General features: G+C 38.4%; 1 protein-coding gene across 8 annotated transcripts in view; it reads right to left on the bottom strand.

Annotated features, from left to right (window-relative positions):
- Window positions 1-14,389: 14,389 nt before the first annotated feature.
- Window positions 14,390-18,260, bottom strand: part of LINGO2 (leucine rich repeat and Ig domain containing 2) — a 476,071-nt gene continuing 472,200 nt past the window's right edge. For all 8 annotated transcript variants that reach the window (XM_077790469.1, XM_021529239.3, XM_077790471.1 and 5 more), the window contains one exon: window positions 14,390-17,231. In XM_077790469.1, coding sequence (XP_077646595.1) covers window positions 15,375-17,231 — 1,857 coding nt within the window. In that variant the 3' untranslated portion in view covers window positions 14,390-15,374. The remainder of the gene's footprint in view (window positions 17,232-18,260) is intronic.

The raw sequence follows: 18,260 nt of genomic DNA, 5'->3' as shown, positions 1-18,260 counted from the left end.
GAGTTCTGTGTGGTATGTGCTCATTATTTAATAAGCACATTGTACATTGCACAAACTCTGAATATCAATGAATTCCTAAACATAAGAATCACATTGTTTTGGAACATAACAACATATAGACACCATAATGCCAAATATAAAAATGCAAAAAAAACCCCTTTGGAACAGGATCAGCATGATGGGAAATGAGGCTGCTATCAGCAAATGGTCATTTGCACTCAGTGATGGGAATGTACCAAAGTACCACCAGGCAACAGAAAGTTATTGGCTTGGACAAATGAGTATTATAGAAATGAGTATTTGGGATTGAGGAAAGGTAGTGGTGGGAGACTAAACAAGTGGTATGTACTGCTTCTCGCAGAAATCATATTGAGAAGTTGACTGGGGTATAGGCATGGTTAATTGCCTTGCTATGTGTTAGAGCATTCTGAGAAGGGCTAAAGTTTCTTCTCTGTATGTGTCAGCTAAGATGGTGTATTCAGAGTGCAATGTGATAGTCTTCTAATCAAAACTGGGCACTTTCTCAGTAAAGAAACAAAAAAACAAACAAGCAAAAAGCCCCCTAAAACCCACAAAAAAACCCCAAAAAACAAAAAACAAAAACAAAAAAAAAACAAAACAAAAAAAACCCCACCCCAAACCAAAAAACACCTAGTGGTCTTTCAAAAGGTTGGCTGATTTCCTGATGCTGGCTGCTAAAAGCCAAAGAAGTGTAAAAATTAAATTAAGATGTTATTCCTGCATAAAAGCAAGGACTACCTGGACTCGTATTCTTAGACCCATTCTAGAAGAGGAGTTTTACATGACCTGTCATGAGGAAAGCTGGCCACACATCTACAGAAGGCAAATCTGTAAAGAGCTCAAGGGGACTATACTGATAAAGACTGTGACTGCCTGTATTAGATCTAGAGTATGCTTTTATCTAAAAACGTACCAAAAAAAAAAAAAATTTCCTCATAATTTTCCTGTAAAGTTCATTCAAAGGGAAGACACAGAAACAATGTAGCCTATCAAACAGAGGAAGATACATGAATTACAAGACAGAGTGTTTCAGTCCTGGATAGGAAAGACCCGGTTGATTTCTGAGATTTCTCCACAAGATTACAAGCTGTCACTAAAAAAGATAATTAAGAAATCCAATATACTGCCTTTTTAGTCTGGATTTAAGCTGTAACAGAAACTGTTGTAGTATTGCAATAGCACTCAGTACCATTCCTGATATTAAAAATGTATCCATAAAGTCTTAATCTTCTAAAGAACAATAAAATAGTGCATAACCTCAAGCAGAGGTGCAGGGTGAATATTTGCAGGTGATAAGGGCTTTATATTAGTTGTGTGCTGGATACAAAGGCTGTGTTGTCTCTCTTGTTTTTGTGAAATCAAGTAATTCTGTTTATCTAACTGGAAAAAAACCCCACCAGCTTCAAAAATATTTGTGATATACATAGACCAAAGAAAAATGCAGTTACTTGACAACCTCCAGCACTCTCATAACAGCAACAGGATATATTTTTTACAATCCCTTGTTCTGGGGCACAGAACACTTAGCTTTGATTGTTCTCACTCCAACTGACCTTTGTGTTCCAACTTGCTCTGGCCCTCTGTGCTGTAAAATTATTTCTTTCACAGGCCTGTTTGAGTACATCTTTGTCCTTTACCGTTATGGTCCTCTAAAGCAGAGAGCAGTCTGGCTTCCTACTGGCCACCATACCACCCTGCAGTGACTGCTGCCTGCACCAGGTAGGGCCAGGCAAACTAAGGGAACAGCTGTGGGGCTGGGCACAAAGAGCTTCTACCAGCAGCTCCTGAAGCAGGAACCAGCACCAATCAAAGACACACTTGACTGCCCAGGTGTTATACAGACCATTAACACATTTCAGGCTGAATCAGGCTGGACACACTATTCTAGTGCCTGGAGATGAGTGCTGAGTGTGGCTCCGTTCCTTGTTTTGGTCTATTGCAATGGGCCATGGCAGCAGTGCTCACTCTGCTGGGGCTTCCTGAAAGGCACTTCTTTCCTAATATTTTAGTCTTCTTCTCAGAATTAATGTTTTGTACTTGTCACCAAGGACTTGGCTGTGTTGTTCCAGAGCCCTGTTATGTGCCTCTGGCATTTACTTCCTCTTGGTAAGGGATTTTGTTTTTAGAAACCACTCAGCAGCTGACAAATACACAATGTCCAAAGGTTTGTCTTCATCTCAGGTGATCCTGTCTGCTATTCATGCCACTCTACAGCCTTTCCCATAGGCTGGTTGCCATTGGAACTGTTCCAGCTGTTGTCTGGAAACCAAACATCAGCAAGGAACCAGAGATGTAAACGCCTTAACAGAACACGGGACTGGCAGACAGCTGAGGGCATATCCATCTCCACAGCAAAGAAAACTTGTTTCCATCTGTGAGTGCAGGTGTGTCTCTTTGGCAATGATGAGTGTAAAAGTAGAAGTAGACATCAGAAAAAGGGCTTGAAGTATGAAAAGGACCATTTAAAAGATTCTGAATCAGCAGCTCCTCAGCACCCAGACCCATCTGCCCACACTTGCCTGGGAAGAAGGCACTGGGACAAAATGGTCCTGGGACTCAATGGGAACATCACATGTGGAACTTACCAATCACACCCTCCTTAGAAAGTGTGTGGAAAAGATAGTCTAGAGATGATACTTTATGGCACATACTGACCTAGTTAGGAGAACTAGATTTTATATGGAGAAAAGCAACTTTATTGGAATGTTTAAGAAAAACCTTTTCTCTTTATAAGCAATATACTCACAAAATATTCTATGCATATTTCCAAAACTGTAGAAGGGAACCAGAATGACAGCCTCAAACTTTTATCTGAAAAAACACGAGTGAAATAGTAGTGGATTTTTATATTTATTTTTTCTCTTTTTTTCTTTCTATTTTCAAGGAAAGTATTTGTGCCTCAACAGATGAAATTCATAACTTTGTTTTGTGATTAGATAATTTAAACATAGAAATAAATTACAACAATGCACTTTCAAGCCTTTATTTCTTCATTTAAGTAATTGACAAATCTGAAGGACACAGACAATAGGCTTGCAGCAGAACAGTGTCACAATTAAAATCAATTTATATGAAAAACAATTACAACAGCTATTGAAAATCCAGGAAGGGTTGATGTTTTGAATGTAACAGAATGCATTTTAATAAAGTATTTGTACTGAAATGAGGTGGTTTGTAGATCTCCTCTTTGAATGAGGAGAGAGGAGAATCCTTGTGTTTAAATACTGGAGTGAATGTATTTTGTGATCCGAAGGGAGCATTTTATTACATTGAGAAAATAATTCTCTCATCAACAAGTTCACCTTTTACTTGTGTTTCTGACATTCATTCTTACAGTATAAAACCCACCAGAGCATTTTTAAAATGCATACGTCCTTTTGTTTGTAATGTTTTAGATTTCTGCTTCAGTAATTTAACCTTAAAGGACAAACTGACTTCTCACATGCCTTTTCGTATGCAGTTCTCTAAGATGGCAAGGATATCCTGCAAATATTTCCTTCAGTTCTAAATGACTTGGACACAGACTTTCCAATGTCTTGAAAGTTGATGGAGGTCTTGAAAGATAAAATGGAGGTACTGGTTAATCTGCTTCCCAAGGAGCAGTTGTTAATTTTAATCCTGCCAGATAAACTTATACCTCAGTATGAGGTATAGTTCCAGTGACTGCTGGATTGCAAGGCTGTAACCATTAACTATCAAACATACTTCACTGATATTCACAGTAAAATCTTCTGGCTTCAGTTCTAAAGCAGAAGCTGGGAATAGGGAAGTTCCAAGTATTTGACTCATGTATAAGCAAAACCAATCTTGATTAAAAGATGAGGTTGGCCACAACTCAATGTTGTGGCAAATGGGGTTATGTCAGGAAAAATTCCCTATAATAAACACTGGCAGCAGTAATTTGAAAAGTGTATTCTTGTTACTTTATCCATTAAAGAGCTGGGAAACATGTGAAAATAGTAGTTTTCTTTCAAGAAACTTGGATTAGACAGTGGAGAAATTATGGGACTTAGTTTTGGTAGTTTTGTATAAGGACTAAATAGAAATGTTTTTGTAGTAGTAGTAGTCTTGTTGCTTGGTGTGACACTTGACTATTGATGTGTGTTTTGCATTCATTTCAGCATTTCTCATCTATAATCAAAGGCAAAGACACAGATTTTGTTGACAATTTAGGAGATAATAATGTTTTTCAAACATTGCAAAGACACTAATTAAGTGAGGCATTAAGAGGTCCTTTCATCCAATATACCACTGAACTGCATAAAAGTCAGCATCTAGTTGTGTGCATCTCTCATGACAATTTTCTTTCATATACTGCCGTTACTCTGCAATCCTTTAATTAAAACTGTTGGAAAGGCTGACCACAGGGCAGACCACTGCTGTCACCACCTTGCCAAGAAGAGCCCTCATCTGGAGCCCTTTGAGCAGCAGGGCTTGCATTTCTTAAAAAAGATTTTCTTTGTTTGATACCAACCCCCATCAGAATTATCATTCCTCACACAGGTATGAGTGAACTATAACTCCTTGGCTTCATAACCCTTAGGGAAATGGTAGAATCATTCTTTTGGAAGGTAAATATTGTTGTATTCTCCAAAGAGTTAGAGGCCCAGGGTTTTGATTACAACTAAGAAATCCTGAGTTGCAGCCTTCTGTTTATATTACAAACAGGCTATGCCTTCTCCAATCCAGGAAAGGATGATATGATATCCTTTAACAAGATGTGACAGCCTACCAAACCCATAAAAGCCAACAAAAAATTCAATAGGGCCTTTTAAAATGAAAATGTTTCTGCAACTCAGAAGGCTGCATTGCCTCTATCTCCTTTGCATGGCACGCCTGCCCAATGTGAAAGCAAAATATTTCTTGCAGTGCATTTGTACTGGTGCAGTGCACAGATGCACAAAAAGTCAATAGATTATTAAGGTGAGATGTTTGGTTTTAGTGATAGCAATAATTTTGATAAGGATGCAATCTATTAATCTTTGAAAAAACAGCAAAAGCTCTCTTAGCAAAAGTAATAGATTAAATTTGTTATCATTGTCTTTCTATAATAAAATAAGTGTGCTCTCCATCACTTGTGCTTTTGAGTTATATAAATAGGAAAGTTATTGGAAAATAGCTCAGAAAAATATAACTTCCACTTAGGGACTGATGAGGTAAGTAAGATATTCCAGCTGGTGGTTACAGCATTAACTAGCTGAATGAATTCCCTAGCTATTAATTAATAAACCAGATCCTGCAAACCAAAATAATTCCTGAATTACTTAGAAAATGTGCTAAGTACCAGTGTAACATAATTTTTAGGTACATTTTAATTTCTGTTCATGTTTACTATCCAGTCCTGCATTTTATTAACTTCTTACTGCATTTCATTTCCCATGGATTACTAAAGTTGAAACTTATCCTTCCCAGAAGAGAGAAAAAATAAGGAATTTCCTGTATCTAGGAAAGAAAGAATTTAAGCTAAATTTCCCAGACTGCTACTGAGCCTGTAGACAGAAAGGCCTGTTCTTTTGCAATAACTCTGTGTTTCTTAATCCAGCACTTTTACACTTTATTTATGCTTTCCCAGGATGAATTACCAGCCTCTCCCCCAGATAGCAGAACTCCCCCAGATAGTACCAGAGATGAACAAAGCCCTTTTTTTTGCATGTTATCTATAGCTGTACATGGGTAGGTTTTATGGGGCAGAAAATTCACTGTGAGCATTCCCTCATATGAGAATAACTCAGTCTCTGTGAATTGAGTTTACTTGGTAAGTAGTGTGATTTTTGATTTCCCATCAACTTTTAAAAGTACAAAAATATTAAATCCAGGCATTTCTTAAAATAAACATTGGATGCCAAGATTTATTTATTTAAAGATGTCTGTATAATCCAGTACAGGGCTACTAACTATGTGGCAAATCCTCTATAGTGGATCTGCAATAGTATAAATATTCTTAAAAATTTTTGAAAGTGACTGTGCTTTAGAAAATTCTGTATGCTTTTAAAAATCTAAAGTGTATTTGTTAAGAGTAATAAATTCTACAATTTTTTTTTAAATTTTAATGAATGTGTCAGTGATTGCCTGATGCAATGGTGTTTTTCTCTATCTGGGTATAATGGAGAAAACTAGTAGCTGCTTCTACTGTAAGAACTGGAAATTGCTTAATAAATCTTGTGATATAGGAACAGGGTCTTCCACTTGTTATAGTGTAATCTTAGGATGGAGGAACCTTTGAAGAAAGACCTTTGCTCTCTGTGCAGTGGTAGGGGAAATGGCTCTTTTTTCATGTCGTATTGAAGGCAGCACTGCAGTACATTAGACTGCTGATCAGATTAAAAATATTATAAATAAAGTAGATTGCCATAATAAAATCAATAACGAAGTTTCTCTTACAATTTGCATTTGCGTTTGACATTCTGCTCTGGAGGAGGGTACAGTGGGGCAAATCAGTCAAAATCTTTTGGAGGTGTCAAATGCAAATGCAGGAGGATAAGACACATATCAGGGGGCATAGAAGAGTTCAGATTCAGCTCCTGTCTGTCTGTGCTCCTAGCAATCTATCAGGATTTTAAATTGCTTCTTCTTTTCCCGAGGTAGCAACTATTTTCCCTTCTACAGAACAGGACCCTAAGTTAGAGTATAATGGGTATGCAGGTGATAAATCTTAATTCAGATTATCCTGGAAACAATAAAAAAAAAAATTGCTGTTGGTAAAATACCTAGCTTTGGAAAAATGGGAGTAGCAATAGTTTAGATTACAGCCTGTGTCCTTCTTCAAAGCTGATATCTGATGAAGACTTGGTAGATTGTGGCAAATCTCAGGGGGTGAAATAGTTTTCAGCCTCAGCAGAATCTACTTTTCACCACTTAATTTTTTTTGTAATTACAGAGGTGTTTGAATACTGATGATTTCCTCAGTAACCATGTTTCAGATGCAGATTTTCAGTATTTGTTGCCTTCCAAGTTACACAGCTGGTGAATCTATCTTTCTGCTGTTCTCTCTGTGGTGCTGTTAACTGCCATGCTTTTCTTCTTGCAGCATTCACCTGATTGATATCCCCGTCAGTTACCCGAACACACTGTGCAAGTAAAAGTGAGGAAACAGGCTGATTGATGCTTTGTACGGATGATAAATCCCAAAACACATCTGAATGAGACCTTGGTTTTTCTCTGTGTTTGAGGGCTTCAAGCAATGAAGGAGGAAAGTGTGTAGTTGAAAAATACCTGCCATAGTCTTCTATTTCTCACTGTGTGTGTTCAGATTCTCAGTTCAAGACGTGTGGGTCTGAAAAGTCAGCTTGTTTTGAAGACGTGATACTAAGGAACTCTGTGCGGAAACTGTATTTTTCTGGTCTTAGTTTTCTACACTACACCTTGGGGAAAAAGTGATCAGCTACAATAGGGGAAAAGATGTAAATTTTCTTCACTTTTTCAAGTAAAGTTTGCCACTCCATGGAATTATTTATTTGGGTTTCATTGTGGATAATTATGATACACATAATGACATAAGCCCTAAAGTAAAAATTTAAAATTACATTCAGGACAATTGTCTTGACAACAAAGCACTTTTTTTTTGTTTGTTTGTTTTTGTTTGTTTGTTTGTGTTTTTGTTTGTTTTTGGTTTTTTCATTATATTTGCATATTTTGCTCAAACATGAAGCAAACTTATGGACAAACCTGAATTGTCATGTGCTTCATGGATCATGACAGCAAGGCTGCTTCATTTCCCATCCATACTCATGAGCATATATATCAAAATAAATTACAGCACAATTTTTTCATGTTAAACTTGTCACTTTTTAAAAACAATATACATTTAATACTTGAAATAAGAAAGGAACAAAACAAATATAACTATTTTTTCACACACAAACATGTACATATGAACTGCATGTGCTTGCAAACAGATTTCAGTGTGATGATATTTTAATATATCTGCACTATGGCATTCCCTTGACAAACAATGAGAGACTTGTTATCATGTGTACTTGTTCAAAAGCCAAATTCCTACTATATGGCCGTAAGCTCAACAGATCAGTCTTATAATTTACTTCCTACTTATACAGTGCCCAGTGTAATTAAGCCAAGTGTTTGCTTTTAGTATCAAAATGACATAAATTAATTCTTTAAGAAGCAATAATATTTTGTTTTCTGAAAGACCAAAATTACTAATATGTGTAGAAGTTGACCACCATCTTCATAGATGCTTGTGCAGCTACTTATGCACAATGCTTTAAAGCCGTTGTTTTTGGCTTTAAGTGTGAGGAGGTGAAGTTTCGGACTTGCAAATGCCATGAGTAGAAATAGGCTGACTTCTTCAAGGTCAGAGATTTCCATTTGCCTTTTATCCCTTTCTTCCCACATTTTCATGTTTTTCAGTTCTGCTAGCAGTGTAAATATTAAAGCAATCCAGAGGAAAATGCACAAGATGCCACAAGATGAGAAATAATTAAAACATGCATTCTGCTTATTTTCCACTACAACTTGCTTAGTAGAAAGCAAAAAAAAAGGCGTAGATTTGTTTATCAATTTTCTAGTGTAATCAGGACCTACAGAACAGTGTCAAGAGGATTTCTCCTGATTTATATTGCCTGACTACAGTAGAAAATGTGTTTTCAGTCTCTTACTGCAGCAGTTCTGCTTCATGACAATTTTAGTACAGTTGAATAAATACAGATAATCAAATTAGGAGGCAAAAGTCTGTTCTTTTGTACCTATCTATAACCTATTTTAATATGAAAGATAAAACATCATTCAATTTAAGCTGTAATAACATAGAGTATTTTGTTGACTATGCCATCTCTTTCCTCATTCTGCTGATGCTATAAATACAGATTTTATTTCCAGCTGGCCTTATACCCAACCACCTGCTTCTAGTGAAAAAGATAAAACAAAACAAAACCCACCCAACCCCCCCAAAATTCCTGCAGATTGCTTTTCACATGCTATCTTAGTAGCAGGATTCTCATAAAATTTGATTTATATCATTTGCAGGAGAGGTTTCCTCAAGCTTTTTCTTCATATTTACTTTTATTTTTGGCTTGAAGAAGGCTTAAGATCCCGCTTTATGATCTAGATTCCAAAAGCCATGTAAGCATTCAATGAAACTTAACCAAATCCAGAGACCTTCCTTTGACATCACAGTAATTTGAAATTGAGAAGGGAATTGAGCAGAGCTAGGAGACAGACAAAAGGAGCATGTGTCACTGAACTGTGATTCTTTTAAGTTGCCAAGGAAAATTGAGATTTTAATTCTTATTTCAGATAATAAGAATTGCTTTGCTAGAAATATCTCATTGATTTCTTGAAACATTCTCCAGCAATCAGGCCCTTGGACTTTTCTAAAGATGTTCCTTTAACTCCTTCAGATACAATAGAGTTTTAAATTATTGGATGAGAGCTTTTTAGTTCTTCTTTCCTGGTACTTTTTGGCACAAAGAGCAATCAATCACACAGGATACTGAAAAGAGTCAGAAAGCGTGTATCCAATGTTTTCCCACATGTTGTTTTATGGCAAAACCATGTATCAACTGAAGCATACTGAGATTTCTAAGACACTACTGCTGTGCTGTTCATCAGTTAGAGTTTAGTGAGAAGGGACAACTTGACTGTATGTTTTTTTTTCCGGCTACTCCATGTCAAACCACTTGGTGAGCAGAGGATGGGAATGGACAAACAACAACCATGATAGCCCCAGGTAGACTAGGGCCATTCAATGGTAAAATCTTATTAGCAAACTGGTCAGAAGAGGTTTCCTCTTCCTCACTTCTTGCTGGATGTTTCACTGCTGTGAGTGGAGGTGGAACACTGTAGCTTATTACGCAAATGTTGCCTCATGTGAAGAAAAATGGGTAAGGATTGTGCATTTTATTGGTGCTAATGGACTATTTTCATGGGATGCAGTAGTGAATAAGGGAAAATAACTACATGACTATAGTTTCTTGTCTATCCTTGCTGGAAGTTGCTGTTGTCCTTGGGCAGCCAGAAATTGCTTGATCACCTAGATTTCAAGCCAATGCTTTGTCTTTTCATGGGTTAAATGGAGGTTTCTGGCATTCACACATCCTGAGATTCTTTCTGGGAAAGTCTAATGTAAAAAACAGATATTCAGGTGTTGTGTAGAAAAGTTTGTTTCACATCTTTGATGTGATTCAGTTGCAACATGGCCTACATAACTCAGTAATCTCCTTGCTAGATTTTTATTCTGTTACAAAGTTAAGATATGACTTTTGATTAAATATTAAGGCTGAGTTCTTATGGTGTCTCATCTGCCTAAATTACAATTTGTTGTTCTGAGCATGTAATGTATAATATTTCTTATTTTCTTCATGGTGTTATAATTGTTGTTGCTATAGGTGATGCAAAATCAAAATTAAACAAATAAGGAAGAGAGCTACCATTTAAGTAAATAAAGGAAACCTTGAATGGCAGTATGATAATGAAGCCAACTGAAATGAAATTTAGTTTCAAAATGTCCAGTGACATCAGCATCTCTAGGGGTCATGGTGTCTCCTGTTCAGTTGTATTGGGAATTGTTGCTTCTGCTGGCACTTAGGAGCATGCGTGAATGTATAATGTGGGTACAGAGGGTAAAAGCAGCTTCCCAGTCTGAATCTAATGTTACATTTTAATGGACAAAGCTTTTCTGCAAAGAAATTTGCGAAGTTAAGAAGAAAGAAGAAGGGACAAAAACCAGAGAACTAACTCAAAACCTAAAAAAAAAGGCTGAGGTGGGGTGCTGCTTAGTATTATCCATTGTTAAATCATTGCAAAAAACTCTTTTCTGTATACATTGCTTCAGTGCTATCTTTAACTCACTTATAGAAAGTTTAACTGGTGTGGGAAAAGGGCTGGGTTAAAAACTGTTTAACGGTGAGGCCCAAAGAGAGGTGAATGGTGCCACAACTATTCTGGTCACTGGCAATGTTCCCAGGGCTCAGAATTAGGCCCAATCCTGTTTAATATTTTTATCAATTATCTGGAGCGCTCCCTCAGTAAGTTTTCAGGTGACACCAATTTGGATGTGAGTGTTGATCTGCTGGAGGGCAGGAACGCTCTACAGAAGCATCTGGATGGGCTGTATTAATAGCTCAAGGCCAATGGTATGAGGTCCATAAAGGGCAAGCACTGGATCCTGCCCTTAGGTCACAACAACCCCATGCAGGTCATGGAGTGGCTGGGAAGTGGCTAAACAGAAGACCAAGGAGTGCTGGCTGATAGCAGCTGACTATAAGCCAGTGTGTGCCCAGGTGGCCAAGAAGACCAATGGTGGCCTGGTCTGTATCAGCAATAGTGTGGCCAGCAGGAGCAGGACAGTGATTGTCCCTCTGTACACTGGTCAGGTCACACAGGACTTGTCCTGTGTCCAGCTCTGTGCCATACACTACAATAGAGAAATTGAGGTGGTGGATTGTGTCCAGAGAAGGCCAACAGAGCTAGAGGAGGGTGTACAGTGAAAGTGCTATAGCTAAGGAAGCAGAAAAGAAGGCTCAGGAGAAACTTATCACTCTCTACAGCTCCCTTGAAGGAGGTTATAGCCAGGTGAGGATTGGCTTCTTCTTCCAGGCAACCAGAGACAGAATGAGAGGACCTAGCCCCAAGCTGCAACAGGGGAGGTTCAAGCTGGACATCAGGAAGAATTTCTTCACTAGAAGGGTGGTTAAGCATCAGAATGGGCTGCCCAGGGAATTGGTGGAGTCACTGTCTCTGGGGCTGTTCAGTAAATAACTGGGTGTGGCACTTAGTGTTATGGTCTAGTTGTCAAGGTGACAATCAGTCAAAGGTTGGACTTGATAATCTTGATGATCTTGAAGATCTTTTCCAAGCTAAATGATTCTGTGATTCACTGTGATTCTGTAAACACTTATACAATCATCTATTCTTATCTTTGATCTGTGCAAGTGGACTTCAAAACGTATTTGCAAGAGGCCTGGACATTTCTCTTACAAGAGTTATTGACAAGGATATTTTGGTACCTGTTTTCTCAACTTGCTTTGCTGGTTCTGACATTTTCAGTTTTCTCCTTTTCTGCAGAACTATTGCTGCTCCTCAGTTTTGTTACACTGGCTGCCAAGTAAATTCAGGCTAGTGTCAGCATGGAGACCAGCCAGTATACCAGTCAGAGGTAGGTTAAAACCTTTGATTCCTCTTTTAGTGCCAGGTATGCACTATCAGCCTGTTTCTGAATATATGATAGGGGAGCCATGTGGGCCAGATGCCTTCTCACAGCCCAGTCCTTTTACTCCCCTGCAGTAAAATAAGCTGTAGTGCGTCTCTTTGATCTCTAGCAGAGAAGTGACTCCTTCAAGATGCAAGGTAAGCATTCAGCCACTATTCTTAAAAGGATTGCCAAAGGTGCTTGTCTAGGTCTGACTTTGACAGTGTATTCCTTATTCACCCAAAAGAGTCATAGTTAGAATGTGTCCCACAAATACAGAAGGAGACTATGTGGAGCAAGACATAAAGTGTCTCTGGGTCTTGCTGTCCTCACTTCTGTTAAGAGGTGCCATATGCCATGTTAAGTCCATGCTGAAATAAGTAGGCTGCAAAAAGTAGAACATTGCTAGAGGCAGGGAACAAACACTGATTCTGAAAAACTGAATACTGACTGAACTCAAGGCGATACACAGAATGCTGACAGCTCTGCAAAGCAGTACTCTGCAACAGCAAGTGGTGATTTCCATCACCAGCACACATTTCACATAGATAACCAAGAACATTTTTGCTCACAAATCCTTGCAGTGCCCTAACTGCAATCACTTCTTATGAGTCATTCTAAGGGAATAGGGGAATACCGCAACTCATAATTAATCCTAAAAGTACATTTTTTCTAGGGTGATGCTTTTGGAGACTATTTCTTTTATTGTGTCATTTTATATGAAGAAATCAGCTGAAAATGTCTAGAACTTAGGTGAATTTTTGCTTCTAACATTGATTTAAACATTTAACATTAAATGTCTGCAGGGCTAATAGATTACTAGTTAAAAAAAAAGACAATTACAAGGGAAAGGCACATGCAAATGTCTTCAAGGGACAGTTCAGAAACATTTTGTTTTATCCCCATTTGTTTCTTTAACTGCCCACATTAAGGTACAGTAGAGTTTTGGACTTCAGTGCAGTGGTTTTTATGTCAACAAAAATAATTTCCCTAGTGTTAGAATTTAGTCAGGGGTTATTCCATTATACTGATGTTCTACAAATGTCATAGAACAAAGAGTATTCTTATCAAGCATGTACATAAATCTCCAAATACCTAGTTCAAAGCATAAAGAAAAGGAAACAAGAAAATCCAACTCTAAACTTAAAGCCATGTTAAGTGAAAAAATTCTAAGTACCCTTGCAACCTCCTCAGTTTGATGACCTTAAATGAAGCAATGATGCAACCAATGATCAACTACTAAAAAAAAAAAAAGATTCTCAAAACTGCCTAGCCTTGGGTCCTGCATCGGTACCTCTGGGGAACACAGCTGGATTTTACAACTTTTGGCACATTTCCCTTGATAGAAGTGGGAGAATTTTTATCCTGCTTTTGAAATCTCTGCAGACTGTGGATACTAATTTTAGAAGCACCTGCATCCTGTTATAGGTCAGCCTGACTTTGGTTTCAAAATGCTGAAATCTAACACTAAGATTGAACACAGGCTCTTAAATCACATTAATCTGAATGTTCTGTCTTACAATATTTTCATATTCATCATGGTTAAACATAGATAAGGTCATTATCATCCTTACTCCAGATTATGCCAATCATTTCAAAATGGTATTTGCTATCAACCATGAATGACAAACCTATGGCTCATAACTGGTGGAAAATTTGAGAGGTGGCTGAATAACTTTGTATCTTGCAGTTGCTGAGGATTTAAAAATAAAAATGATGGTATTAATGATAAAGAATAAAATTTCACTTCTCAGTCTTTTAAGGATTTCTTTGGAAACATAAAACGAACAAAAGCTTTTTTGTACTGAACTAATGTTCCACTTCTGTCTTCTTTCCATTAAAAAAGATTCCTAAAATCTGGAAAAACTTGCCCCTCTTGCTCTAAGATACTGCCCCTGAAAGAAACATAACCACATTGTAATTAAAATGGCATCAAGAATAGCTAAGTAATCTGTTCTTGGAAATTAGCTTTGTGTCTTTGTGTTATCTACAAATATACAAGATGAGAATGACAGTGGCTAGAGGTTCATTATATCTGGCAGTATGTCAGCCTTTTTGAGGCTATCATGTTTTAAACATTATTTTAGTATTATAAATCCCCATATTATGCATGAACAACTGTAGTTTACTTGGCATTGGAGAAGAGTTCATTCCTAGTAACAGAGTGTTTGTGTGTTTTAATTCACTTGTATAAAGAGTAAGATGACCATATTTCCCAAGGAGTCTGCAGAATGTATTATGCTCTTTATTTAGCCCAGTACACATTAACATTTTAACAATAGCTTTGAAATTAATATAAGGGCTAACAAAACTGATTCTCTCTCTTCAAGGTAGAACTCAACTCCTCCATGCCAGCATTGACTAGTGGGTTGCCTTCCCTGTGTGAGATCCAGGGCTGTATTACAGTAAACTGGTCCAGTGTGATATCACAGATATAAAAATATTCCATTCTGTATCAAAACTAGGCACATGCCTTATATTTATATGAAGAGTAGGTCGACAGAGTTGAGCGGTTTTGCTCTCAACTATTCAGCCCTGGCCTTTTACATGAGGAGAAAAAGATCTTATTTCTAATTAGGAACTACAAGGATCTAATTTGTGTTTTTATGGTAGTTAAAAGATGGGTGACATCACACTTGGGTCAGTATTGGTGGATATCTAAAAGTACAACCTCTCCTTTGTATTGCTTCAAAATGTACACAGTATAGATGTAGATTAAAAAAAAAAAAAGCTACCGATTCTTTTTTTTTGTGTTGAACCAACTAGAAGGGAGGATGCAAAGTTTTACCAAATGAGATATATGGATACAAATTTCATTGTAGAGTGTGGTTTAGACAAATGTGTCTTTTTCTGTAAGTATGTAAATCCTACACTGTAGGGTTTTTTTCTTTTTCCTTTTGTAGCAGTAGAAAATGTTGAACAATTGTCCATGAGCATGAGCCAGTGGTTCATTGCTGATATCCCCAGAATGCCAATATTTGCAATGCAAACAGTTAGTACAAGTTTCCAGTTCTATGAAAGGCCCTGACACATCTGCCTCAAGGTCTGGAGGCTCTCTTGTATAACCACAAATAGTCTTTCCATTTTCATATAACCTTTTGATACACTGACAGCTGCATTAAGCTCCTTCTGCCTAGCAATTCCACATGCCAGGCTGTTTTAATTGGTTTTTTAATGCCACAGGAAAAGCACTGCTAGCAGAATACCATCAAATCATTTTCATATTGAACCTTCGTGGTCCAGAAACCTCCCCTTCAACCACAGCACCATTGTTTTTGCGAGGGACATATTCAAGGTCAATGCTGGTTTTGTGTTTTCCTTTCCCTCGGCTCCACACAAAAAGAAGAAGGAAACAAAATAAAACCACTCCAAGGAATGTGAAACAGCCCATAGCTGTGGACACCAATATTGTCTTAAGGTCCAGAGAGTAGCTGTTTGCATTAGTTCCATTAGAACTTGTGTCGTTGGAGTCTGTCATATACATAGGGGTCCTGTTGGCATAAAGGAAACGATCTGAGGTAAACCCCTTTACTGTCAGGGAGGCTGAATAGGTGTCATTCCCAGCTGCATTACTTGCAACACAGACATAGATCCCAGTGTCCTGGTCTTGGGCAAATCGGATCTCCAGGGTGCCATCTCCCAGAACAGTGGCTCTACCATTTGATTTAATTGTGATCAACCTCCGGCGTGGGGTAACCCAGGAGATGGTTGGCTGTGGGTCCCCGTCAGCACTGCACATCAGCTGCACGGTCTGTCCTTCCTCCACTACCAGGTACTGCAACTTCTTGTCTTGTATCCTGGGCTTCTTACAGGTGAAATAAAAGGAAAGAGCTGTGCTGTGAAAGTCTCTGAATGACCTCTCTCTGACACTGTCTGGGCCAGCACACATTGGTGGCTCACCACCAAACTGCAAGGTGGGCTGCCGCTGCAAAATCCAAAGAAGACGACAGTCACAGGCCAGAGGGTTATTGTTAATGCAGAGTACCTCAAGGCTTTTGGAGGAATGGAATACATTCTCTTCTAGGGTTTCTAACAGGTTTTGGGACACATTAAGCACGCGTAAGAATCGGAGCCCTTGGAAAGCATGTGGTTCAATGGTGCGCAGCTGTGCCCCCACAACGTGGAGCTCCTGCAGGCGCACTAAATCCGACAGCATGCCTGCCTCTATGGTGCTGATGGGGTTGTAAGAGAGGTTGAGATGTGTCAGGTAAACCAGATGTTTAAAAGCAGAGTAAGGTACTGCAGACAGGTTGGTGTTTGTGATGGAGAGAGAAGTCAGATTGAGGCCATACAGACTGTTGGCAGGCAGCATGTCCAGGAGAGGCCAGGCCTCTATCTGCAGGTCTTTCAGGCGAAACAGTCTTTTAAAGGCATATGCCGGCAAAGCGTTAATATTGAGCTGTTTCAAATGCAGGCTGATGAGGTTGTGGAGGTGAGAAAGAGCTTCTGTTGGTACAGCTGTGAGGTTGCATCTCTCCAGGGTGAGCTGCTCCAGGCTAAGCAGCCCACTGAAGGCCCTATGTGATATATACACCAAATCATTGTCCCCAACCTCCAGAGATTTTAGGTTATGCAGATCTTGAAACATGTAGTCCAGCAAAATGACAATCTTGTTTTCACTTATATCAAGCTTTGTTAAGTTTGACAACCCAGTGAACACCCCAAGGGGGACCAGCTTCAGACGATTTCCTTTCAGCCTCAAGGAGCGCAAGTTGAAGAGATTGTTAAAAGCTCCAGGCTCCACATTGGAGACAATATTGTCGCTGAGGTCAATCTCCTCCAGCAATGGGTATGATGTGAATTCCTCAGGGTTAACATTTTTCAGTCGGTTCTTACTGAGGTCCAAGATTTTGGTCTCAATGGGAATGCCTTCTGGGATGGACATCAGACGTCTTCGGTGACAGCTGACAGACTTGTTCTGTGCTGAGCATTCACAGCGGGCTGGGCAGCCCGCAGTGGGTCTTGTGAAGACAAGCAGCACAGCCAGACCCAGGAACAGCTGCCAGCATGATAGAGCTGTGTGATGCATGACTCCACTGATCTGGGCTAACCCTCTGTCACGGGCCTGTGGGGTGAGGATGGGAAAGGGGAGAAGTTAAGTCTGCAGAAAAAGAACCATACCATTGCAAAGCAAATGCATATGTTTTCATATTGAACAAATCAATAAAACCTATTGTGAATAGCATGACACATAAAAGCAGATTTTACTTCAATATCATAGGCCTAGTAAAAAGATTTGTTTATCCAGCATTTTCACCCAGATGTTGCTGAAGACAAAACAGCTTTTTCTACTGCAAACAGTAAAAGACATTTCAGTCTTTTCTCGGTCTCAGTAGGTTTCCTCAAGACAGAATTATAATTAACCCAGAGATAAATACCATACACTATGCAAAAAGGGCTAATAGCTTTTGCAATAAATTTGCAGCATTGGATTTCTGTGAGGTGATATGAAACTAAGCTTTTGTTCCCCCCCACCTCCATTAGTGTTTTAAGGCAAACCTTAATGATGCATTAGAATCAAGAAAAGGAGCTCCTTGACAATGAAAAGATTCCTTTTATCATTTATTGCATATATTACAGCCATAAAGAGAGGAAGGTTGTTCATGCATACATATACACAATGGCTCAGATGAGGAAGGAAGAACTGGTGCATCTCTGATTAGAATTTATAATAGGTCAAATTGATTCTTTGCTTTTACTCCACAGAGATATTTTGTGTGACAGTTTAGAACCCAAGATCCGAGAAGAGTTTACAGAATGCATTTTTGTGCTTCCAAGACATATAAACTAGTTTTAGGAAAACAAAAACAAAGTAAGATGAACTGTCTGTGTTTAAGCAATGCAGATTTAATTAAAATCATAGTTTTTAAAGGATTTATTTATTCCCACCTTCAGGTTAAAAATGAGGATAGAAGAAGACAAGATAACTTCTACTAAATTAGCTAGTCTTTTTCAAACGTTGTACTTTTCGGGTTTGGTCATCAAAGGCAAGAGACTTTTTCTAAGTCTACTTAGAAGTTACTAAATGAAAACAAACAATAACCCATTTCAAAAGGAAAGGTGTATTTGAGATGTTCAGAGTAAAGCAAACTGC

The sequence above is a fragment of the Lonchura striata genome, chromosome Z (assembly GCF_046129695.1).
Source record: "Lonchura striata isolate bLonStr1 chromosome Z, bLonStr1.mat, whole genome shotgun sequence".
Classification (NCBI taxonomy): Eukaryota; Metazoa; Chordata; class Aves; order Passeriformes; family Estrildidae; genus Lonchura; species Lonchura striata.
Note: the sequence above shows the minus strand (reverse complement) of the source record. Positions and strands in the feature narration are given on the sequence as shown.